General features: G+C 52.4%; 1 protein-coding gene across 11 annotated transcripts in view; it reads left to right on the plus strand.

Annotated features, from left to right (window-relative positions):
- Window positions 1-26,049, plus strand: part of NFATC2 (nuclear factor of activated T cells 2) — a 160,301-nt gene that overhangs the window by 123,322 nt on the left and 10,930 nt on the right. For 5 of the 11 annotated variants that reach the window (XM_086331339.1, XM_086331345.1, XM_086331336.1 and 2 more), the window contains exon 10: window positions 25,064-25,151. The exons of the other annotated variants lie outside the window; for them this stretch is intronic. In XM_086331339.1, coding sequence (XP_086187465.1) covers window positions 25,064-25,107 — 44 coding nt within the window. In that variant the 3' untranslated portion in view covers window positions 25,108-25,151. The remainder of the gene's footprint in view (window positions 1-25,063; window positions 25,152-26,049) is intronic. 11 annotated transcript variants of the gene reach the window in all.

Here is a 26,049-nt window from a genome sequence, read left to right on the forward strand (position 1 = left end):
AGGAGGGCAGAGCTGACTCTGGAGAAGAGCTCCGAGGCTGACTCTCAGCCTGGGTCCTTGTCACCCCGCTGGGCTACTTCCCGTTAATTCAGCAGAGGGAATTCAGAGTCTCACTGGAAAGGCCCGAAGTCCACAAAACTTGCCTGGAGAGAAGCCCTTCCGATGAATATTCAACCCTGAAGCTCCAATACTTTGGCCACCTGATGCGAAGAGCCAACTTATTGGAAAAGACCCCGTTGCTGGGAAAGATTGAGGGCAGGAGGAGAAGAGGGTGACAGAGATGAGACAGTTGGATGGCATCACCTACTCCATGGCACGAGTTTGAACAAACTCCAGGAGACAGTGACAGGCAGGGACGCCCGGAGTGCTGCAGTCCGTGGGGTCGCAGAGTCGGACGCGACTTAGGGACTGAACGACCACAGAGAGACAAGCCCACAGAATTTGTGAGAATCGCGGTCGCCGATCATGGAGCCAGTGGCGGGTCTGCCTCCCTCTCCCCCGGGAGAGGCTGCTGTCCCAAGGGCACCTTTATTTTGCCCCTCCTGATGTTTCCTCACTTTGTGAGAACCTCTAGCTTCTAGCTGTGGCACTTAGCTGTCCTTTCATCCCAAATCAACGTGTACTTTGCATTGCTGGCTTATGAAAATTCAAGAGGCCACCTTCCAGCTGACTCCAGACCCAGAAGTGCTCAGCCATCTTTTTGAGATTCTGCAAAGCAGATGTTTTCAAAGGAATGTGCTCTTGCATTTTGAGGTCAGATGCTACCAAACCACAAGAAAGCCTATTCTCAGACTTGCTGTCCACTCAGCCCGCATTCCAGAGCAGCCTCTGACCCACAAAGAGCAGGCAGGGCCCCAGAAGGAGGACCAAGGATATTATTTGGTGTCATCCGAGGGCCCCCCAGTCAGCCACCAAAACCCCCAGTTTTAGCTGCACTGCGTTCCGTTTCCACCTTCAGGATGAGGTTGTGGTCTGGTGGTAACAGGTGAACGTCCTGGTGAAGGAGTAAGGTGATCAGTTAAGCAAGATATACGAGGAGGTGAGCATCCAGACCTTTTTTTCCAAGGCTCTTCTGGCCTTTCGTTCTTCCTGGCACAGCCTGCAGAAGTTGCTAGGGCTCACTCCTTCCCTCAGTGTAAGTGCCGGGCAGGCTGGAGACGTGGCTTGTTTCAGGGTCGTGAGCAACTGGGTGATTATTGTAACGTCATTCCGTGCAGGACTGTACTTGTGATGGATCTTGCCTCATCCCAGGTAATCACCTAAGATCGTGCAGAATGCGTGAATTAAAAAACACAGAACTCCCCAGTATCAGCTTGAGCTGTAATTCATTTCTCTCTAGCAAAGTTAGAACTTGAAAGGCGATTTAGTTATTTGAGGCTGTGAACTATATTGGAGGGGGACAGTCAATCAAATCTTATTTCAATACTAAATTTTTACTTTGTACTCCCTACCTTCTCTGGTATCAATAGATCTATTTCAGATAAATAGTAAAGTTTATTTTCATAGGGGGGAAAAAAAAACACCCTTCTTTAATGGAATAGCCCTTGTTTTGTTCCATTCCACAGAGTTGAGCTTTGGGTGCATTTTGTCTTTTCTCATCCCCGAGCTTAGTTCTGGACTCTCTTTTCTTGCTGTGGACCGACTCAACTTTATTTTAGCACCATTTTCTTTTACTTTTCATTCCTTTCCAAAAACAAAAAGAGAAAGGCTTTGTTCTTGGGAAATGATGAAACCATTGCTCTGGCTCTTCTCCACCGCATTCCTGACACCTCTTTAATTTGTTACTGGCCCTGAGATCTGGTTAGCTGAGACCGTGGCTGTAAGTGCAGGGCTGGAGCCTGGTTTGCTCATCCACCATGTCAAGTGTCTCTCTCTCGAGGGGAAGTCAAGGCACCCTGAGGGTGGAGTGTGAAGAGGGAGTCTGGGCAGGTCCTCAGATCCAGCCCCTGCCCCTTCCTGGCGTCAGGATGACATCGCGGCGTCCCTTTCAGCTGCCATGAAGTCAGCTCTCCAGCCAGGCGAGCGAAACAGTGTGTGCCGCGGTCATTTTACGGTGAGCACCAAGAACCCCGACCCGGCTTTATGACGAGGTTGTCTGTTGTAGGCGGTTTGGACTTAAGTCCCAGGCATGCTGCAAACCAACAAATGGGTTTCATCTGAAGCCCGTTAGTTCCACCATCCCGGGAAAGTTGAAAGGCCGCTCCCTGGTTGTTAAGTTTCCAAACACCCTGGGCAGAGCGGGGGTTCTGTTGCATAAGCCGACTACGTGGGGAACGCCTTTGAAATGTTCTGCAGCCGGTTCTTATAGATTTCTGGAAGGGGATGGTGTCTTTTGAATGCTCAGCTTTATTGGAGGCCTAAAAAAGAATTGACCCAGCGTTGATGAATGCACCCTTTCCACGCCTCACAGCTGGACTGAGTTGTGGTCTCTGCAGGGCTTGGCACGGGGGTGCCCACTGGAGCTCCACGGCCGGACTGGGCCTGCACATATTTTGTTTGGCCCACGCAGTGTTTAAAAAAAATATTTGGATTAGATGCCAACGTTTAAAAACCAGGAGATTGCATATAAAAAGACAGATTTCCGGCTTTCCTTGGAAAATCCAAAGATCTGGCCGCCCTAGGCCCCACATTCTGCATGGCGGCTACCTGGAGTCAAAGTCAAGGCTGGTGCTAAGTAGAGACCCTTTCTAGACAGAGCACGCACTTGTCCGTAGCTGCCCCCACCCGCTCCCATCTCCTGAGGGTGGATGGAGTGTCCCTCACTTTTTACCAGCACATCGGTATGTTGGTATTGTCGTTCCTCTTACACTTGGCCGACCCCGCCCAGCCAGGGATTCCATCAGACCTGTTTGGCGTTTGCCTTTGTTACCAGTCGTCAGGAAGTGCCACTCACATCTGTGGCTGCCCAGCCCAGCACCTGGTGCGCAGAGGGGACTTTGGAGGTGTCAACTCCCTCTTGCTTCCCTCCCTCTCCTTGTGGCTGGAGGTAAGATTTAAACACACCTTTTTGGATGAAAATGCTATAAGTATATACAAATAGAGAGTAGCACAATGTACCTACTTACCCACCCCTCAGCTTCAGCTGTGGTCAACTCATGACCAATCTGGTTTGTTCTACACGTCCCCCTTAACCACCTCCATTTCACAGTAATAATTTGAAGCAAATTCTCTACATCAAAAATCCTGGATACCAAAACCTTATCATTTCATGTGTACAGCTTCAGTATGTGTATCTAAAAGAAAAGGGTTGTGAAAATATTCATAATAAACCACTAAGTGCATGAAACTTAACAAAAATTCCTTAAAATTGGGAAAGAGCTGGTGTATAAAGTTCCAGTCATCTCACCATATCATAAAGGTTTTCTCCTTGTTTTATTACTCTGTAGTTTGAATCAGGATTCAGACCAGGCCCATACAGTGCCTGTGGATGCCGATAGTGTCTAAGACTGTTGTCATTCAGAGGTTCCCCCTGTAGATTAAGTGGCAGGACCTTTTTTTTCATTTTATCATCATCGTCATTATTATTTAGCAATTTACTTGTTGAAAAAGACCAGATTGTTCATCCTATAAAATTTCTCACAGTCCGGCTTTCACCAGTTATGTCCCCATGGTGAGGTTTAGCCTGTTCCCCTGTCCTCCATATTTCCTGTAAGTTACCATGGTGAGGTTCAGCCTGTTCCCCTGTCCTCCATATTTCCTGTAAGTTAGCAGTCAGTTCTGGTGCTTTCTTGGATTCGGGTTTAGTTGTTTTGGGCAAGACTGCTCCGCGGTGGGAGCATCTCTCCGTCAGGAAGCACATGGTGTCGGGTGCCATCCTCTTGGTCGTGATACCAGCTGCTGACAGTCTGTGCTGAACTGCATTAATTTTAGTGGTGCAGTGATTGCAAGGTGGTGATTGTTGTTCAGTCACTAAGTCGTGTCCGACTCTTTGCGACCCCATAGAATGCAGCACGCCAGGCTTCCCTGTCCTTCACTATCTCCCAGAGTTTGCTCAAACTCATGTCCATTGAGTCAGTGATACCATCCAACCATCTCATCCTCTGTCACCCCCTTCTCCTCCTGCCTTCGATCTTTCCCATTATCAGTGTCTTTTCCAATGAGTCAGCTCTTGACCTCAGGTGACCAAAGTATTGGAGCTTCAGCTTTAGCATCAGTCCTTTCAATGAATTTTCAAGACTGATTACCTTTAGGATGGACTGGTTGGATCTCCTTGCAGTCCAAGGGACTCTCAAGAGTCTTCTCCAGCACCACAGTTTGAAAAGCATTGATTCTTTGGTTCTCAGCCTAATTTATGGTCCAAGTCTCACATCCGTAAAGTGGTTATATTCCGTTCTAATTCTGACTTCCCTTCCTTTCTGTTAGCTGGAAAAGTTCTATAAAGAGAAACTTTCCTTCATCAACAATGGTAGAATTCATATAGGAAGAGCAGGATGAATGCTGGATTCTTTCCCTCTATTTACCAGTTTTTTAAATAATGGTTTGGTTCATTAACATCCTCCAGTGGTGATCAATTTAAGGACTTTTTTTTTTTTAAAGTACCATTATGAACTCATAGATTGAAACATAATTGATGTTTTAAGATTTTAATGGGCTTTTTCTTGTTTCTTTTGTCCTTATCATTTGATGGATCTAAATAATGACTTCCTCTCCTTTCTCCCCCTGGCTTATGAAGCAGTGTGCTCAGATATTCTGAGGCATCAGGAAAGAAAGATTTCTATATGTAAACTGAGAGTTGTATTCCCTACATGTGTGAAGGGGAAAATCATAAAATAGCTCTTGAGTGCCAGCTGGCTGAGATATTCCTTGCAGCATTGTGTGGTTTAAATAGTTAGTTTGCAGGGCAGGGGGAAGTTATGTATTGATGAGAATGTAGAGGGCTTCTGTAAGTGAAACCCAAAGTAACAATAGCTTAAACTAGATGGATGATTTCTTTCTCATGTAACAGCACAGACATGCGCAATCCAGGGCTGGTATTCTGGTCCCATGGTGCCAAGACTAGGCTCTTTCTTATCACTCTGCCATTTTTAGGAGGGTACCCTCATCTGCACTGTCTAAGATGGCTCCTGCACGCAGGAGAGGGTCCAGGAAAGGGGGGAAGAAAGGCATGTCCCGTCCCTTTAAGGTCATGACCTGGAAATTGAATTTATCCCTGTATCTGATGCCTCATTGGCCAGAGCCTTGTCATATGACCACAGTGAGCTGCAAAGGAGGCTGGGAAATGTAGTTTTTATATTTACCCAACCAACTTCCCTGGTGGCTCAGACGGTAAAGTGGCTGTCTACAATGCGGGAGACCCGGTTTCGATCCCTGGGTCGGGAAGATCCCCTGGAGAAGGAGATGGCAATCCACTCCAGTACTAGTGCCTGGAAAATCCCATGGACAGAGGAGCGTAGTAGGCTACAGTCCACCGGGTCGCAAAGAGTCGGACTCGACTGAGCGACTTCACTTCACAACCATGTGCAGAGGGTGGTGCTGGTGGCCCAGAGGGTGACGCGTCTGCCTGCAATGCAGGAGACCCGGGCTTGATCCCAGGGTGGGAAAGGTCCCCTGGAGAAGGGAATGGCAGCAACAAAAACACTCCAGTATTCTTGCCTGGAGAGTCCCATGGTCGGAGGCGGCTGGTGGGCTGTGGTCCACAGGGTTGCAAAGAGTCGGACGTGACTGAGCACCTCACAGCCGTGTGCAGAGCTAGTGGAAGACGGGAGAATGGATTTCGGGAAAAAGGATACAAAAGGAGGTCGGATGTTTTGTTTAATCTTCATAGGAGTTACCTTTCTCTATTCCACAAACATTTATTGAATCCTTCCTATATGCCAAGTGCAGTTACTAGCTCCTGGGGACACAGCAGTGCATAGTAAAGGTCCCTGCTTTCAAGAAGCTTACCTCCCGGTTAGGAAACCCAAACAAATAGCTAAATGAAGATGCAGTTGTCTCTCTGTATCTACAGCGACTTGGTCCCAGGACCCCACTGCCGATACCAAAATCCACAGCTCCTCAAGTCTCATATATAAAATGATGTAGTATTTGCATGTAACCTATACATTTCCTCACGGTTGCTTTAAATCACTTCTAGATTAATTGTAATACCTAATACAAGGTAAATTCTATAAACAGTTGCCTAGCTTTTAGAACTATCTGAATTTTTTCCCCCAAATATTTCAGTCCATGGTTGGTTGACTCTATGGCTGTGGAACCGTGGATGGGGATGGCTGACTGTGTATAATAATGTCAGGTGGTTATAGTCTATGAAGAAAATCTGCAGCAGCAGAGGGAAGAGGCCTCAAGTCCAGTTATTGCTGCTGCTGCTGCTAAGTCGCTTCAGTCGTGTCCGAATCTGTGTGACCCCATAGACGGCAGCCAACCAGGCTCCCCCATCCCTGGGATTCTCCAGGCAAGAACACCTGAGTGGGTTGCCATTTCCTTCTCCAGTGCATGAAAGTGAAAACTGAAAGTGAAGTCGCACAGTCGTGTCCGACTTTACGTGACCCCATGGACTGCAGCCCACCAGGCTCCTCCGTCCATGGGATTTTCCAGGCAAGAGTACTGGAGTGGGGTGCCACTGTCTTCTCCACCAGTTATTGCTAATTCTCCTCAAATTCAGGGAGCCCTTCTCCTCAGACTCAATCCAGAAACCCCAAAGCATTTGTTACCTCTTCCCGGAACAGGTCTCTTAGCTTGCTGTTGACACTGGGGGCCACTCATGTGTCCTGGGGCCTGCCTGGTGCGCTGCAGGACATATAGCAGCAGCCCTGGGCTCCACTCGCCAGATGCCAGTAGCACCCCAGCCCGCCCCGCCCCACACCCCAGCTGGGACACCCAGCAGTGACTCTGGTAACTGCCAGATATTGTCTGGGAGGAGAACTGCCCCCAGTTAAGAACCACCAGTCAGAAGGGTCCAGTGCTTGATTCTGCTGGAAACAATAGCTTCATAATGTTGAGTGTTGACTCTAAAGCTCTGTTTCATAGACTGGAGAGTTCTGGGCTCCTGCGGGGTGTAGGAAGCCCCTGGGACCTCCTTCTTGGCTACGTTCAGTGTTTCCCCTGGTGAGCGCCCAGGACAGTGGCTTCAGGATCAGAAGATGTTGGTGAGTAGCTGTTACCAGAGGAAGCTTGACTCGGAGCCCCACGTGGCCTCTTCCTTGCTTGTGGCCTTGGGCGAGGCACGTGTGAAAAGCAATTTATAGGCTGTTGTGTGCCCCACAGATACGGGGGAAGGCTCCTCTAGCGTGGGGCTGGCAGGCTGCCGCCCCAGGAAGCTGCCAGGAGGCGTCTCCCTGGGGCGTTTCTTTTCTTGCTTTACCTTTAAGCAGCTGCTGCCCGTTCATCGTCCCTTCTCTGAATGGACATTCACTGCGCACCCACGGTCTCCTGGGCTTTGTGCCAGGAGCTGGGCTGAAACAGTGACTGCAGCAGACAAAGGCCCTCCTGGGACCAAGTCTCTCGGGGAGATGTTAATCAGAAGCCAGATGTGAGAGCTGGACCATAAAGAAAGCTGAGCGCCAGAGAATTGATGCTTTTGAACTGTGGTGTTGGAGAAGACTCTCGAGAGTCCCTTGGGCTGCAAGGAGACCCAACCAGTCCATCCTAAAGGAAATCAGTCCTGGGTGTTCATTGGAAGGACTGATGCTGAAGCCGAAACTCCAGTATTTTGGCCACCTGATGCGGAGAGCTGACTCATGTGAAAACACCCTGACGCTGGGAGGGATTGAGGGCAGGAGGAGAAAGGGACAGAGGATGAGATGGTTGGATGGCATCACCGACTCAATGTACATGCGTTTGAGCAAGCTCCAAGAGATAGTGAAGGACAGGGGAGCCTGGTGTGCTGCAGTCCATGGGGTCGCAAAGAGTCAGACACGACTGAGCGACTGAACAACAGCCAATACGAATTTCAGATGGGCTCAGTGCTCTGAATAAAACTCAGAAGTGAAGGTAGAGGAGGGTGTATCTTCAGATGGAGCCATCAGGGACAGCCTCCTTGAGGAGGTGACCTTGACCTGACGGAGGAGGTAGCGGCAGGGAATTCCAGACAGAGGGAACAGCCTGTCTGAGTGTTGGTTTGTGTGGGGGAGAGAAGAGAGGCCTGGGATAGTTGAAATTCACGACCAGGAGATGAGATTTTAAGGGCAGGCCAGATCTCAGACGGCCTCCGAGGCCATAGCAAGAGGTTCAGATTTGATTCCTGAAGGGAAGGGAAGGGAAGCTGCTGGCAGGTGGAAGGTTGCAGTCTGGATGTATGTTTGACAGGCTGGCAAGTACAGGAAATAATTATAATGTAACAACAAGCCCTCCCAGTTAATAAGCACCTTTGGAAGGCAGAGACTAATTATCTCCGAAATCAGGGCTGTGAGACCAGGCTGAGGAGTGGGGCGTGATTGGTCTCAGGTCTCCAAGCTCGAGGCTCAGGGGATGAGCTCTTGGAAGCGTGCGTGTAAGAGAGTGATCTAGATTCAATTCATAAACAGAACGGAGCCTTGATCTTGGGCCTTTCACTCCGTGTATCTGATGAGACATCAGAAAAGTAGCTTTCCCTCCAGACCCAGGGATCTGACTGCCTCCTGGACGCTGTGTGGACACCCGGCAGGAACCCCAGCCTTGGCCAATGCTCAAGTGAGCTCATTACCTGACGCTACTCTGTTCCTGGCCCCTCTCCCCTATCTGTCATTAAGGCATTTGAGATGTTGCCATAGGCAAGTGACTTAATGTCCTTGACCTCAGTTTCCCCATCTGTAAAATGGGAGTAATAGCAGTACTTCAGGTTTAAATGAAGTGATGTATGAAAAGTGCATGTAGGAGGGTCAGCTGCGTGGCTGGCACTTGTCAGCTTCAGCATTGTGCTCTGTCCAGGGTTGTGCCGACCCTCCTTTACTAGCTGATCAGCACTTGCAGTTGAGGCCGTCTGTGCAGGCCTCACAGTGAGCCCCACTGTCAGGGATGCTGGCCCAGGCCCTCTGGACACCCTGCTGCATGTAGGGTGCGAGAGGTCCACTGCAGCCCTGTTCGTGCCAGCAGAGGATCAGAAGCAACCTCAGTATCTGATAATGAGAGTCAGCCACACCTGGGGTACTGAGCGGCTGGAAACAAGAGTAGAAGAGGGACCTTTTCCTGTTAGTTTTTATGGTTTGGAATTTTTTTTTTTTTTTTTTTTTGCCGTATGCATGTGTTTACTTTAAAAAAAATTAAGGAAAAAAAAAGATAAAAGGAAGGGACACATTTCAGGTCCCAGCAATGACCCTAAAAGCTATTAAATAATATTTTAAATGGGGATATAGAAACAGAAAGCTTCGGTTATGCCTGCAGATGCACCTCCCACTGTTTGGATGTGTTACTGTCCTCATCCACCGCTCTTGGCTTTGAGTGGAGGAGAACATGTCGCAGTGTTGAGTTTCTCTTGCTTCTGAACCCGTGCCCAAGCCATCACCTCTGCCTAGAATGTCCTCTCCTCTCCCTGGTGCTTTTTGAAACCTGACCAGCATTTCAAGACTCTGACAAGCTCTCTGCTCCCTGCAGCCGTAGGGTTTTTCTGTTCGTGCGAGTCCTGGAGACACACCTGGTCCCTCGCAGGTGCTGTTCATTACATACACCTTTCAGGTGTTTCTCTGTGTTTTTTCTCTCTCGCTCAGCTCAGGGCTCCGGGTGGTGAGGACCAGTGTCTCTACCTGGTCTGCATCCCTGCTGCCCTTGGGCTGACTCTGCACGTGGTAGGTAAGCCCCTCAGCCTTTTCTGAAGTCCAGCCGCGCTCCGTGCACGCGAGATGCTCCCCACATGTTTGTGGAACTGAATGAATATCCCAGAATGTAACGGAGATTATATCCTGCCTGGGTCTTAAATGACTTACAACTATTCATCATAAAACCACAGTGGTACTGCTTCTTTTTAATAATAATAGAAGCTAACACTTAGATATCACTTATTATATTCCAGGCACTCTTCTATGACATCGTTATATTAACTTATTTAATCTTCACAAAAGCCTCATGAGGCACAGACTATAATTATTCCTGTTTTATAAATGAAGAAACAGGTCCAGAGAGGTTAAATAACTGGCCCAAGATCACACAGCCAGTGAGTAACTGAAGAACAGTGAATAAAGAATACAGATATTCTTTATCTAGTTTTTTTTTTTGGAGAAAGATGCCATACGTTTCTTTGGGAGTTCAGGAGCACAAATACAGCCCAGAGCAACTGCTTGCGAGGTGTGACAGCATGTAAACTCTGGGGAGACGACCTGTGCTCCAGGTCCTAGAATCAGGTCTTAGCACTACAGCTTTGGAACCAAGGGCTGTGAGCTTTGCAAAAGGCCATTAAAAAAGTTTGAGACGTAGCGGGCAGAACCACAGAATTGAAGTAGCAGATGTTTAATCAAATGTCTGTAAACCTAAGGTGTCAGGCAGTCACCTTCCCAGGTGGCTCTAGTGGTAAAGAAGCCCCCCTGCCCACGCAGGAGACGTGAAACACGGGTTCGATCCCTGGGTCAGGAAGATCCCCTGGAGGCAGGCATGGCAACCCACTCCAGTATCCTTGCCTGGAGAATCCCCAAGGACAGAGGAGCCTGGCAGGCCACAGTCATGGGGTCACAGAGTCAGACACGACCGAAGTGACCTAGCACGCACCCACCTTCCACCTTTACAGCACTACTTATATTTCCTGTGAGCAGTGGGGACATCTTACTCGCTTGGCATCATAAGGCCAGCTTGGAGTTTGGGGCCCTTGAGTGTCCCACTGGCCCTTGGTGGAGAGGCAGTGTGGGTTCCCATCCCTGTGGGGACCACATGGGGGCTCCCGCAGGCCCCCTGGCCCCTCCTCGATGCCATGCTCTCCATGCCCCCGACCGCCCCGTGGACCTGACAGAGGCTGAGTCCAGAGAGTGGGCCGGGGCAGGCCTTCAAAAATGTGCTGGCTTCGGGGCCCACGAGGAAATCCACTGCTCGCCTCCAGCCGGCAGCGCTGCCCAGCGCTGGGCCATCCCGGGGCTGTTGTGACAGCAAAGCCGAGCGCCATGGAAACGATTGTGCAATTGCAGGAGCGGGCCGCCGCAGGGCCGGGCAGCTGTTCTCTGCCGGGTCGGCACAGCTTCGACCTGCCCCCTGTCTGCGTGGGAGCCTACGGAGCTCAGCCAGGGTGCCCTTTTTGCAGAGACACCCACAGGATTACTCCCCCTTCTTATGCCAAGAGGTGGCCCTGCTGCCTCTGGTGCCCCGATTCTGACTGCCGCCTTCCAGCGCCCCGTCCTCCTGGAGGCGCGTCCCCTGGGGACGCCCCGCAGTGGGCATCCGAGCTGGCGCGGGCCTTCCCTCTATGAGCAGCGCCGTGTTTGCACCCAGGCCTGGTTGGGCCCTCCCTCCCCTCTGGGGCTCCAGGCGTTTCTGGGGGCGGAAGACAGAAACCAGCCCTGTGTTTTCCAGGCTGCCAGGCTTCTGAGAAATTCACGCCTCAGCCCAGAAACCCCTTCTCCCACTCAGCCTCGGCCCCTTTCAGAGAAGAGGATACCCGCCGTTCTGCCCGCCGGCTTCCTGTTCTCCTCTGAGGAGGGGGAAGGGTCTGGGGAAGGACTTCAGCCCCGTCCCCTGGTGCCACCCCTTTGGGCCCCGGCCCTTCCCCCACCCCAGCCCCTAGCTGTCTGATGTCAGAGTGCAGGCCGTGGGGGGCACCTGGCCATGGCTGGCACCATTCTGGGAAGTTTCCTAAATCCAAACTCTAAATTGCAGCCCTGGGGTACTGAGGTACTGGCTGCCTTGAGGGATCCACTGGACTTTCAGGGGCCCGTCTGTTTGGCTGATGGTAGGGAGGCAGGAAGGAAGTGCTCACATAGGGGTGACTGGCAGACAATGCCCCGAATTCCCATGGGGGCTCATTCAGGCCGACGGATCTCGGGGAGAAAGAGGATGAGATGTTTCCACGTGGACACTGGCACCTCCAGTTTCTGCGCTGGAAGGTTTGGCATTCTGGCCTCAATTCTTGAAACACAGTTAGTTCTCCTCCAGCTTTTGCTGAGCACCTCCTGCGCTTTGCAGAGAACACATCCGAGGGCACCGATTTGGTGACTTGCGTTGTGGTTTGTAACGCGGCCACACGTGGTGTAGATGCCTGTGCGCACGTCCGAAATCAGGCCTGCAGAGGACAAGGTCTGCAGTGGGCTGCAGGAGAACCGAGCTGATCCAGCCAGGGCCTCCCTGGACCTCAACGGTTAACTCTGGCCATTTCAGGTCTGAACAGAAAGCTTCTGTCTTTACCATTAAACCAACGTTTACTGGCGAGGCGGGAAGGCAGAGCAGAGCGGTTCCAAGCCTGCGCCCTGGACTCCTGCCTGCATTTAAGTCCTGGCTCGGCCACCTGTGGGCCGAGCAAGGCCCCCTCAGCTGAGTTCTTGGTTTACTGAACTGCAAAATGGGAAGAATAACAATACCACTTACTCAGGGAGCCTTGTGAATGCCTGCTGGTTAATGCATGTAGATTCCCTAGGCCAGGACCCGGCACCGGGCAAGCGCTCAGAAGGTGCCAGCTTACAGATCGACTTCTCGACAGCTGAGGCAGCCGGGTCAGGTGCCAGGTGCCGGGTGATTGAGGGGCAGCCCCTGCCCGATGAATCTTACAGTCTAACAGGGAAGACATGATAAATACGACAGAAACGTGTTTCTGATGGTGAGACACGCTTTGAAGGAGAGACGCAGACGCTGAGAGAGGAGACTTCAGACAGGGTTGTCTGGGAGGGCCTCTCAGAGGAGGTGAGCTTCTCTTGTGCCCTGTGTGCCAGAGGCCCCCTCGCCTGCTCCCCCACGGGCATGCTGCCGCTGTTCCCCGGGCTGGTTCTTGGGTCGGAGGCACAAGGTGGTCTGCCTCGTCTCGTCTTCCTTCTTGGTTCGCTCCATCCCCATCCCCACCTCCTCCTCCTCCTCGTCTGCACGTCTCCCACCTCCTCTCTTCTCCCGTCCTTCTCTCTCCCTCTCTCCCTTCTTTCCTTTAAATGCCAGACGGCCTTCACTAAATACACGTAAGATATAAAAAATAATACAAATGAATACTGTGTACCTACCCCAAGTGTAAAGAAAAAGAGCATTATCATTGTCTTCGTACTCTTCTGCCATCTAAAAACATTTTGTATTTGCAAATCTTTCAGTTCTGTTTCTCTACAAGAGAAGTCTTCTAAAAAGAACTTTTCTCTGATTTCCATTCTCAACAGTGAACCTCTTTTTTTGGCTAATTTTTTTATTAAAAACTTTTTAAATTGTAGTATCGTTCATTTACAGTGTTGTGTTAGCTGCAGCTATACAACAAAGTGATTTAATTACACACACAGATATTCTATTTTATATATACGTGTGTGTGTGTGTGTGTGTGTACTCAGTCGCGTCCAACTCTTTGCGACCTGTGGACTGTAGCCCACCAGGCTCCTCCGTCCATGGGATTCCCCAGGCAAGAACACTGGAGTGGGTTGCCGTTTGGGGATCTTCCTGACCCAGGGATGGAATCCGAGTCTCCTACACTGGCAGGTGGATTCTCTACCACTGTGCCACCTGGGAAACCCATTTTCTATATATAGTATGTTAAACTCTTCACTATCAGACTCAGTGCTCAGGTTCTCGGCTGCCTCATAAACGCCCTTTCCCCACGGTTTGTCTCGACTGTTGAAATGGGTTTTTCCGTTTCTTTCGCCTGTCCGGGCGCCCCTCATCTTCTCCCTGAGCTGTCCTTGCTTTGGAGAGACAGGTGGCTTGCATGTAGCCTGGGCTTTGCTGGCTGCAGCTCCTCGGTGCCATCGATCACTGTTGCTCCGTCCTCAGCATTTCCTGTAAGTCAGTATTGAAACGAGCACTGGATCAGGTTGGGTTTGACGCTTTGGGCGAGGCTCCTCCTCAGTCGTGTGCTCCTCCATCAGAGGTGCTTGGGTCTGCTGTCTCTCTTCTGCAGTGGTCATATCCATGATGCTCCAAGCCTGGATTGAGCACAGAATTTTTTTCACTATTTTTTTTTTAAATTTTGAATTGGAGGATAATTGCTTTACAATATCATGTTGGCTTCCGCCAGACAACAGTGTGAATCAGCCGTAAGCACACGTGTGTCCCGTCCCTCTTTAACTCCCCCCACGCGCCTTGTCCTGGGTGGTCACACAGCACCGGGTTGAGCTCCTGGAGCACAGAATTTTGAATGTATTTTTTCTTTCCTACCACCTTAGACTTACTGCTATCCTCACTCAATTTTGTGTTTGTCTGTTTGCTTTAAAAAAAAATAATTTCACCACTTGTTTGACTCTCTGAGCAAGATGTTGGGCTGCCCGAGTCCTGAATGCTCGAGAACTTTACATGAACGAGGTCCTGCTCTAACTGGTTTTCTGCACCTCGCCTTTTCCTTCAGCACGACGCCCGTGGCACTCACAGGCTGTCGTGTTCGTTGCTGCTCTTCTTCCTCTTCTCTGCCGTGTCGTAGTTCCTTGTCGAGCTCATCAGTCCACTGCGTGGATTGTGGACATTCGGTCATTTCCGGTTTCTTTGACCCCTGTGCTGGTAGAGACCGTGCTTTCCAGAATGTCCCTTCTCTGCACACAGAAGAGTTTCTGTTGGGCTGTAGTCACAAGTGGAATTGCTTGGTCACTGGGTGTACCCTTCTGCTGCGTTAGTCAACAGCACCAAAGTGTCTTCGGAAGTGGTTGTGCCAGTGTATTCTGCCATCAGCCTCGGAGAAGTCATTCCCTGGCTCCGCATCCTCCCACCGTTTGATACTGTGCGATTACGCGAGTGTTTGCACAACTCGTGTGGGCGAGATGCTGTCTCTCCACAAACAGCAACTTGTAACAGTTAACGTTTATCTTTGAAAAGGTTTGCACTTTCTGAGCATCGTCTGGGACGGTGCTACCGAAAATGTGTCATGGGACCCACAGCATCTGTGTGACTCGTGTCAAAGTGCAAATTCTTGGGCCCCGCCCACCCCAGACCTGCTGAATCAGAAACACGCGGGTTGGGCCCAGCAGTCAGCGCTTTTACCAGCCTGCCAGTGGCTGTGAAGCTCCTCGAGCCGGAAGAACCGGTCTAGGATTCTCCCCGGACGACAGACAGTGACGCTTCTCCCTTATTGTCTTCCACTTACATCACGGTCTTACCTTTCACACCTAAGTTTGTAATCCACCCGAATTCGACTGTCGTGTCCAAAACCGAGTAAGGTTCTCATTTCCTCGATTTCCATGTGGACGAGGGGTGGTCCCAGCTCATCCGTTGAGAAGTCCGTCCTTTCCCTGCGGGCCTGCAGCCCGTCAGCGTTTTCACGTGAGTGCAGGCGCCTTCCTGGTCTCAGCTTTGCTCCACAGAGTTTGTCCCAGTGACAGTTCTTAATCGGCCGCCTTGCGGATATTCTTGATTTCTGGTAGGTTTAGTTATCCAGTAAGTGTCTTTTGGCTTTTCTGCAGACACGTTAAGAGGCCAGCTTGTCAGGCTTGACACAATGGCGCTGAATTCTGATGTCAACTTTAGATCATCGAATCCTTCGTTCAACTTGGGGACAGTGGACACTGTACAGGATTGGTGTTTATGGGGTCCTTCTCAGGCCTGCTCAAGGGCCTCTGTAGTAAAGTGCGCGCCCCCCTCGCAGGGGCTTGCTGTCACTCTGGCCCCTGGCCCCGCCGCATGGGCTGCACTGCACCTCACAAGTTCATCACTGTGGTCCCCACACCCACGTCCTCCCCTAGAAGCTCAGTGGCCCCAGGAGACACGTCCTCAGGGTTGGGATGACGGAGGGCTGTGGCTGGAAAGCTGACCCTCGTATCTTTAAGTGTCTCCAGTTTCCTGAGGCTAGGCTGCTATTAGAAACCTGCCTCCTGCTAAGGTCTTTTCGTGGGCAGTTTGTAGCCACATCCCAGCTGGCATATGAAATGCGCTCAGAATAGAGATGCTTACAAATGGAGAAACAGTTTCTCCTCCTTGAAGCTGGACCGAGTGGAAAACAAAGGTTGAGGGCCCCAGGTCCCACAGTCGCGTCTTATTAAGCCTGTTCGCGGCGTCATTTAACACGCCAACTGCGTATTGAGCTCGGTACGAGGTGCTCTGGGGGCGGTGGTCCGTGTGGGACTCTGGAGCCAGGACTCCACTGGTCAGATAAGGAGCCCATGGGGGACAGAGAGCACAGCCCACAGCTCAGAGCCCCTGGATTTCCCCTAGGACAGCAAAACATGATTCCTTCTCTCGGCACCTGCTCTGCAGAGACGGGTATCACAGCACCCCATGTTCGACCACGATGGAGTCCACACTGGGTCGCCAGTGCTCAAAAGCCAGTGTGTCCATTCGTTTGTTCCTTCTCTTGCTTGGCCGTTCATCTGACAGCTATTTATTGTTCGTTGCTGGGGATTCTGCAGGGAACACATACTGCTCTCCTTGAGCTCCTGGTAACACCAGGCAGAACAAGTGCTCTGTCGAGAGGTAAGGTAGGGCCGAGGGGCATGGAGAGTGGTGGCGGGGGCTGCTGTTCCAGAAGGGGAGCATCCCAGAGCTGACACGAGCAGAGATCCTGCTCAGGGACGCCTGCAGCTCTCTAAGGGAAGAGCACCCCTGGAGTGGGAACAGCAAGTGCAAGGGCCCTGGGGCAGGAGTATGCTTGGTGCATCTGGAGTGTAGAAGGCAGGCTGGGAGGCGGCGCCGAGGACAGTGAGGAAGAGAAGTGCGTCAGCTTCGATCCTAAAGGGACAGCCTTTGCCGAGGCCAAGTGGGATCCGTGGGTCACAGCAGGGGTTGGTACTGGCTAGTGAGAGTTCATCCAAATGGGATTCTTACGAAAGGCTGGTGGGTGTCCAGCTGTGGAGAGTTGCAGCTGGGCAGCCACTCACCTCTGTCACCTTCTGGGATCGCCTGGATCTCCCCATCAGACAGGCCCCTGCCTGGGAGGCTAAGATGGAGAGAGGGTGCCTCCTGTGCCACCAGAGCCAGAGCGACACCACGGGTGGGCACAGGCCCTCCCAGGTCTGGACACACAGGCTGGGTGTGGGTCTGTAGGGAGCGGGCTTCAGCTTCCCTCTTCTGCTGGAGATTATTGCCAACAGAAGGGAGCGGGGACGGCCCTAGTCGCACCTGGGTAGCTGCCATCTGTCTCTGTTTTGGCTGCGCGGATTCTTCACTGTGGCGTGTGGGTGTCTCCTGTGGGGTGTGGGCTCTAGACCGCGTGGGCTCAGTAGTTGCGATACACTGGCTTAGCTGCCCCACGGCACGTGGGATCTTAGTTCCTTGACCAGAGGTCGAACTTGCGTCCCCTGCCTTGGAAGGCAGATTCTTAACCGCTGGACCACCAGCAAGTCCTGCCATGTCTCGAACCCCAGGCCTTGGCTGTACATTAAGTCTCAGGAATATCCAGCACCATCTCACCTTTTAGATTTGTACCCCAAGCTTGGCCTTGTGGCCCCAAAGGGGCCAAGCCACTCTTTGCGTATTAAAGCTCCTCCCCTAGATTAGCTACAGTAAACATGCTGTGTTAGTGCACTCTCAGTTTTCCTTGAGTACTAGATGGCTGACTTCTACTGTGTAACCCTGATAAAAGTTGGGGTCTCCCAAGGACCAGACTCTGCTCAGAGGTGCATTCAAAGAAGCAAGTTCGGACTGCCAGATGATAATCATGAAAGAATTCCTATCTCCAGCAGCTTGACGCACACTGGATAGGTTTAAATTCTGACTCTGTGACTTAGCATGTATGTAAGTTGTGTATGACCCTTAATCTGTCTGTGCCTCAGTTTCATCACCTGTGAAATGGGGACAGTTAATATCTGCTCTGTAGGATTACCAGAGCAGACCGAGGGCATCTCCCCCGTCTATTTAATTAGAATTAAATAATTATATGTGGAGTGCTGTGTAGAAAGTGTGATATAAATTTAAAAAATAATGGTAATTATTATTCTGCATGAAATTATCACTCCACTCCCCTGTGTTGAAAGGCAAATTCGTAACCACTGGACCACCAGGCAAGTCCTGCCATCTCTCACGTCAGAAGGTTTCATCTGCAACTAACAGAACCGCTGACCTACAACCTTCCTATTAACTGGGGTTTCAGACCAGCCTCTGGAGGCCATCAAAAACCAGAATTAACTGGGAAAATTCTGGTTAAATCTGAAACAATCAGGAGTTTGTGTCTCATTCATTGACTCAGCTGTCTCTCCGTGAACATTTACTGAGCACCTGCTGTGTGCCGGGCTCTGTCCTTGGTGCTGGGGTTACAGCAGTGAGTGAGAGACAAGGTGCCTGCTCTCACGGGGTGATGACAACCCAGCGAGGGGCTAATGTTACCATGTCCTGAGCTTCAAGATACATGGTCCTTCTAGCCTGAGCCATGGAGCCCTCCCCACCAATCAGGAGCCGTCACCATGGTAACCGTGTGCAAGGGAGAGGCGGGCTTCACTCTGGCCCAGCTAGTGCTAAGCTTCTGTGAACACTGGCACATGTCCCCGGAGGCTGGCTCAGCACAGGGCACCTCCCCCCACTCAGTGCTTGGCACCTTTTTGGCTGCCAGCCACCGACCTGCCCTCCTCCCAGTTAGCACCTCAGCTTCTTACTAGAAACTGGAGCCTCAGAAACACTGTGTTTACTCATCCCGAGAGCTGAGGACAGTTTGGGACGAGGTGGAGCGCTTTTCTCGTAGGTCCCGCGGTCTTGCTGGTGAGACGCTGGGGCTGCTGGGGGGCTTGGCTTCCGGGGCCTCTGGCTTGCAGAAGGTTGGTGACTCAGAGGCCACTGTGCGTGCTGCTGGCCCAGTGCAGCCGGCGCACGGTGGAGGGTGGCCTGGGTGGGGGCAGGAGGGCCCTGTCGGCAGGATGTGAAAATGCACCTCTGGGGGCCCGGCTGACCTCAGACCCACCCACGCTGCAAACTCAGAAGCAGCTTCCAGGGTGAAAGTGCTTTGGTGAGAGAAGGTGGCCTGGTCACCCATCACTTCAATCTGTTAACCAAGTGTTTTCTGTGAGGTAGACTAGTACACGCTAACCATGTTAGTGGGAACGGAGGCCAACATGGGGTTTCCTGCTAACTTGCATCGTTCCGACTGTACGCATTGGCCAACGTCTTTCTAAGAGACACCCATTTCACAGATGAAGAAACTGAGGTCCAAGAAGTGAAACGACTGGCCCCCATTCCATGGTGAATGTGTGTGGGGGGCGCTTGCCACATGCTGGATGCTGTCTACAGCACCTGTGTCAACTCGTTAATTCCCTCCAAAACTGGTACCCTCCCAGGTTAAGAACCAGCATCGCCCACTTTCTGCAGGGCAGGTGCAGAGTGGGTCAAGGCTTGCCTCAAGTCGTGGCAGGGCCGGGCCGGCTGGACTTGGACCCTGCAGCCTGGCTGCCCGATGCGTGCTTCCCTGTGGCTCTGCCCGGAGTGTAGGTCCCTCCCCACAGCACTCAGCCTCTGCACCCGGCTGGGCACGGTCACCACCCTCAACATGTATGACCCCAGACACAGACAGGCCACACCGGTGAGGTCAGGGTGGGAGGGGAAGGGGGCTGTTGGCCAGAGGAACCGGGCTGCAGTTGAGGCTGGCTGTGTGCAGAGAGGCCGGGTGCATGGCAGAGAGAGGCGGCTTCGCTGGGGCAGAGCCACGTGGCACACGGGTGTGTGTGGCGCTGGGGAGCATGCCGGGGCCCCACAGCGCCTGCTTCTTGCTCACACCCGTGAGCTCACTTGCCCTGACCGTGACCCCGGGTGCCATGCTGGCAGACGCCTGCCATGGGGGCGCATGCAGAGATATCAGAGTGGAGGTCTTGGGCGGAGCAGCTGTCGTAACAGAATTCCAGAGACTGGAAAGGCCCACCTCCAAACATCATTGCACTGGGGGTCCGGGCTTCCACATGGCAAGCTGGGGGACACAGTTGGGTCCCCAGCATGAACTGTGCTGCCCCAAGCAAGGTGAACGTTTGATCGAGGGGCCTGAGTCAGGAGTTAGGGTTCTATTCGTGTGTCCTGGGAGAGTTACGGTATCTGAGGGACACCTGGGCTGATATCACACACACACAGTCCTCGCCGGGCACTCCAAGTGCTCTGTGAGGTGCCAGCCGTCCATGCCAGGCCCGGGGCTGTGACTCTCGCTGGGAAAAGTTTAGGGTCTGGTCCCTGCTTGGTCCAGGCAGCCAGTGGCTTCTTGGCCTGCACAGGGTGGCTGGGGAGCCCGGGGCCCAGGTGTACCTCGGGGTCACCCAGCTCCTTGGCCCCGCCCACCCTCCTCCTCCTCCTCCTCCCCCCATCCCCTCCCCCTCCTCCCCGCCCCCCTCCTCCCCCACCTCCCCAGGCGGGTGGCGGGCAGGCTGTCAGGGGGGCTCCACGGTGTGGGCTTGCCAGGTGCATGGGAGACAGCACTCGCTGGACGGACAGTGAGGTCCATCAGTTCTTACACCAAACTGGGCTGAGGGCCTTGAGAGGGAGACAGATGTGGCTGAAAACTTTCGGGGGCCAATTTCAGGATCAAACACCTAAGCCTGATGGAGCATGAAGTGGCCAGGATGCCTCCCTGGGCAGATGGGCTTAGGTCGGGCTCTGGAAACACATGGATAAATGTAAGGGTGTCCTTCTTGTTGGGGGGTGGGGAGTGGGCTGTGTGGTCAGCGGGTCATGACACGTGGCAGGACACAGAACAGTCTGGAAGGTGAACTGATGGAAGGATAAGGTGGAGATGAGACAGGGTGAGTCAGCAAATAGCCAGTGAGTCCTTTCTAAGCAGCAGGAGCCATGCTGGTTTTCGAAGGAAAGGTGGTATGAGGCAGGCCTGGACTTCTTCTCAGAGGCCTCGAGGGACTTCTGTGCGCTCGTGACACGAGGAACAGAGCTCAGGACGGAGCGGCCTCTTGTTGCCCCGCGCTCCCCTGCTCACCCACGTGGCCTGTCTGACCCGCCTCAGTCCCCTCCCCCACACAGGCAAGGCTAAGGACACACATCCTCACAGAAATGCTTGGCTAATCCCTCTGACCTCCAAAGACAAAGCTGGCTTTCCAAACAATTAGGTATTTATTTTATCATCTCATTTGTGGTTGCAGACTGAGCTGTGGGTTTGGGTCACTCTCTCCCAAATCTCAGCTGGTTGGAGTAACGAGTGCTTCTCTTTTGCTTCTGTTTTGTTTTTGTTTTAAAGGCAACGGCCCACGGTGCAATGCATGCTTTGTGGCTGATGCCGCTCGGCAGAGCTCTGGGGCCAAGGCCATGATGAAGTGGCAGGGGATGAGGAGGCAAGCGTGGTTTGTTCAGAATGCTTTCCTGCCTGTGGTTGCTACCTTAGAAGCCGTGCGGTTGCTTGATAGGAGAGGTGCCTCTTAGCTGCGTGTAATCGGAAGAAATTCTGCTGAATTGGAGGAAAGGACGGGGCAGAAGAGCTCAGCTCAGCTCAGGTCTCAGTTGATACAGTTGGTTGGTGCCTCCCTGGTAGGGCTGCGTAGCTTAGAGAGAGGCTGAGTTTCTCTAGCTTAGAGAAAGTTTCTCCCTAGATGGTAAGTTGGTGTGTAATCATGGAAAAAGCGGGGATGGAGAAAACAGTATCGCATTCTGTACTGGTTGGGAGGGACCCCGGACTTTCCGTTATAAAATCATTAAACTGAACGTTCCCAGGACCAGTCTGCCTCGAGAGCCCCATGCAGAGGAGCCTGGCAGGCCACAGTCCATGGGGTCGCAGACTCGGATACGACTTAATGACTAAACCACCACCAGGACCAGTCTGGGCTTCCCTGGTGGCTCAGTGATAGAGAACCTGCCCACCAATGCAGAAGACACAGCTTCAATCCCTGGGTTGGAAAGAGTCCTGGAGAAGGAAGTATCAACCACTCCAGTATTCTTGCCTGGGAAATTCCCTGGAGAGAGGAGCCTGGAGGGCTACAGTCCCTGGGGGTCACAAAGAGTTGGAAATGACTTAAGTGACTCAGCCCCCACCAAGAGCAGCCTGCCTCCTCTGACGCAGAGGTACAGAGGCCTTCCCACTGAACGCCATCCCCTTCAGACGTGTGCTGTGTTCTCAGGAGGCTGGGAGCTTGGTGTAGAACTTGCCAGGTGACAGAGGGAGTTTGTGTTTTATCTGCTGACACCCTGCACTTTCATGTTAATTATCTCTGATAATCAATGAACCATTCCTAATCCATATCCTAAATCCACGAGACTAGCAGGACAGTTCACTGATTTATGCCAAGGACTGGAAAAATGCCCATCACTGTATTGGTCCTCAGTGGTAGCCTCATAGAAGACCGCAAAAGAGGGGCAGCGACTGGGGACCAGCGGCCTCTTTCCCTGCCTTTGGGCGGGTTTCCAGGTGTCGCTGAGGGAGCGTGTCGTAACTCTAAATGCTGCCTTCTCTCTCCGTGTCCACGTTACTAACAGCTGACCAATGGCTGGACTTCGTCTTTAGCCATGTAGGGAAACAGAGCTGTGTTCTTGGTTACTGGGGAGGACGGAATGGGCTAACCTGTCTCCCTTACAGCTTTTTCTCATCCTTCCGTCTTTCTTCTTTACTGTCTGTGTGGCTGAGCTGATGAACATCTGCCTGTGACTAAGGCAGCTCCGTCTCCCAGCAGTGTCTCCAAGGAGGCGTCCTGATCCCCGCTGTGTGGGAAACGGAGGCCCAGGCAGAGGCTGTGGGCTTCACATCACGTTGCCTGAGTGCTCTCGTGCCGTGCTGCTGCAAAACTGCATTATCACCCGTTCCCAGGGCAGCTCGATGATCTCACACGTGTGACAAGTCCTGATCTAGGACTAGCACCCGCGGAGCCAGGACAGTTCCTGGATGGCCCCCTCCATCCTTCTCCACCTCAGTAACGTGACCTGAGAAGTGGCCAGCAGAGTCCCAGCCCCCAGAGATAACTGAGGAGGAAGTAAGGGGCATGGGCAGCCCCCTGCAGAGTGGGAGAGCTGTGGTCAAGGTCTGGGCTGAGTTGAAACAGGCCCCACCTCTGGCTCCTGGTGCCTGCCTTCCACCAGGCAGTGGACGATCTAAGGTGAAAATTCGTAACTGAACCAGAAGCTGCACCTCAAAAGTCTGCAATCGAGCCGATCAGTGTGATGTTTTATGAACTCTCTGAACTCTGGACAGGGGGAGGGGCATGGAGCTGGAGCAGCCCTGGGCTCCTGGGGGACCCGCTGCTGGTGCGGGGGTTTCACCTTGATTCAAAAGTGCGGCTCCAAGGGTGTGACCTTGGACACGTACATGGTACCGGTCCCCACTAAGTGCAGCTTGAACGGTTGCTGTTGTTCAGTCGCTAAGTCGTGTCCGACTCTTTTGTGACCCCGTGGACTGTAGCTCACCAGGCCCCTCTGTCCATGGGATTTCGCAGGCAAGGATACTGAAATGGGTTGCCATTTCCTTCTCCAGGAATCTTCCCGACCCAGGGATCAAACCCGTGTCTCCTGCATTGGCAGGCGGATTCTTTACTGCTGGGCCATCAGGGAAGCCCACTTGAATTGGTGGGTAAAGTGCAAACATCTAGGCCATGTTAGCACCTTGGAGCCATTTTTTCCCAGGAGCAACCACCAAGGCCATATGTTGTGCCTTAAATGCCAAGAGGACCAGCTGGGTTGGGGGAAGGACCAGGAATCCCGAACAGAGGCACGGAGACGGGGGAGGGCCAGTGCTGGGGGCCAGACGAGAGGTGGGGGAGGCTGTTAGTTTTGGGTAGACTTTGAGGGCAGATCCAGGAGCATCTGCATCTGGAGAGGATGTGGGCTGTGACCGAGATTGACCCGAACGACCGGAAGGAGGGCGGGTACGTTTCCTACGATGGAAGGAGTGGAGCGGGGTACCGGGGGCGATGGTGGTGACGATCAGGAGACAGGTTTTGACTGTGATGTTTTGAATGGCTCGTGGGAAGTTTGACATCTAAGTCAGACGTTCAGGGCTGAGGTCTGGGCTGAAAACAGTCCTTGGGTCATTTTAAGGCCCTGAGTGGTGAACGGGCAGACAGCCTCTGCCTTGGGTTTGGAACCAGCCAGCATGTAGCGGTAGAGACAGGAGATACGGTGAGGGAGCCGCCTGTGGGCTTTTCCGCTTCAGGAGAGGGCCTGGAATCCGTGGTCCACACTGTTCACAGCCACTACAGAGGAGGAGAGGGGAGACGAGCAGCAGCCCGTGCCTAACCCAGCCAGTCCCCATCAGGCCAGCCCTGCCTGGAGCCCAGCACGTGGGACTGCCTGGACCTGCAGACGAGATCTCACTACCGCGTGTCCTGTGCCTTGCGGATGAGCACGCGGGGCGCTCGTGCCTTTCTGAGAGACTGTCCGGGTTTACCTAAGCACACAAATAAGGCTACATCTAGGCAGGGGCGAGGTCATCCCTGCAAGAAGCTAATCCCAGGAAATACTTCTGAATCAGGCACTCAAAACGCACCCTGGTCTTCTAATTCAGCCACTTTAAAGGGGGATTGAGAAAACCGGTACTTTGAAAGCTGTAGGCATGCAACAGCTACAGAGCGGGGAAGTGAGACTGGAACGGACCTGAACGCCTGTAACATACACAGCTCCCGCCTCCTCTAAGCACCTTCAGTTGGGCAGGGGCTATAAAGATAGTAACTTGTCAACCAGAGAAAAACAGGAAGAAAGTGTACAGTGGTGAGAATTTGCATGCCCACTGAGGCTGTCTCTCTCTTGCAGAGGAAGCAGGGGTCAAATGTAGCGTAGGCAGAAAAGCCTGAAGGAGGCTGGCTGCATTTTGAGTAGCTGCCTCATCAGATTCTGATTTTCTGATCTGCCAGTGTTCTCTCTTTAGCTGGCCATGATTTGAAATTGCATGGCATTCCGGCAGTACAGTCATTTTGTCTCGCTTTAAAGAAAAAAGACAAAAAAACACTACCCTTATCTTTGCTGATGAACTTTGATTTCAGAGATTCCTGTTTCTTTGTACCAAGTCCCTCATCTCGGTGATACTACCCTGGTTTGGGGTGAATTCTGGCACAGGTGTTAAGACCATACAGAATTGGGGCTTAAACTATGGCCAGAGGGTTGAGTTCTATTCTGGGTTCTGAGAGGCCCTGGGTCAACAGCTACTCATTAAATGCATAATATTAGCATGAGTTGGAAGTGTAATAGAGGTCGAAGGTGATTTTTTTTTTTTCTTCTCAAAAATGGTTTTGCAAATCTTTTTCAGAGCTGATAGACACACACCTTAGCTGGATACAAAACATATTATGAAACAGAATGACTGTGATCTTTGATCCGAGAAATCAAAGTTAAAGGTAATTGATATCTTCTGCCTTTCCTTTTGTTTTCCAGCTGTGTGTTTCCTTACCTTGATTTTTTTTTTTTTAATTAAAGGAAAACTCTACCACCTGAAGGCCCTCTCATTTTCCAGCATTTCCTGCTCTTGAGGGCTAGATCCCACCACCCCCAGGGGACATAGCTGAGAGTCTCCAAGGCTGGAGCCAGTGGCTGGGTGGGGCGTAGGGGGTGGCTACGCGGCGTGGGGTGCCTGCATGCTCTCCCAGGGGACCCAGCACCCTCTTCCAGGGAGGAGGCAGCAGAGCTGGGTCCCAGCCTTTGGAAGCTCTGCTCCTGCCCTGAGTCAGCTCCCTGGCAGTTTTGTACCCCGTGCGTGGTGTCTGCAGTGAGGGAAGGTGTTCTCCGTCAGTGGTGGGGCGTTCTGCATTGGGGAACGAGAGAGGGGGCAGGCAGATCAGAAACCTCTGGAGGCACCCAGTACTTGGGTCCTCTCCAGTCCTGTCGTCAACGCAAAGCTCCACCTCCCCCCAGGGGCCTTCTTACCTGCTTAGGAAGGGGTTAACCCACCACTCGACTTCTGGATATGAAACCAGGCTCTGGACCTAGGCTAGAGCTGGGTGTGGTTTTCCCACTGAGCTCAGGAGATCCCCCCCCCAACTCTGGAATCTGGGCCTGTGCAGAGGAGCCCAGGTGACCGCACTGGGAGCAGGAGGCTCGGGGGTAGAGACAGTGCCTTTCCCTTCCCCTTGCCCTTCCCGTGCCTCAGCTGCCACTGCTGCCATCTACTCCCCTGCAGCTGGTTAGAATCCGGGAGCACGTGCCGTGCCCAGCACATGGTGAGTGCTCGCCAGAGGCCAGCCAGTGCCAGTATTTCTGGCTTATGTGCCTCTTGATGTTCTACTGGGCTGTGACTTT

This window comes from Bos grunniens, chromosome 13, assembly GCF_055505025.1.
Source record: "Bos grunniens cultivar Pamir isolate PY7600 chromosome 13, Bosgru_T2T1.0, whole genome shotgun sequence".
NCBI classification, from domain to species: Eukaryota; Metazoa; Chordata; class Mammalia; order Artiodactyla; family Bovidae; genus Bos; species Bos grunniens.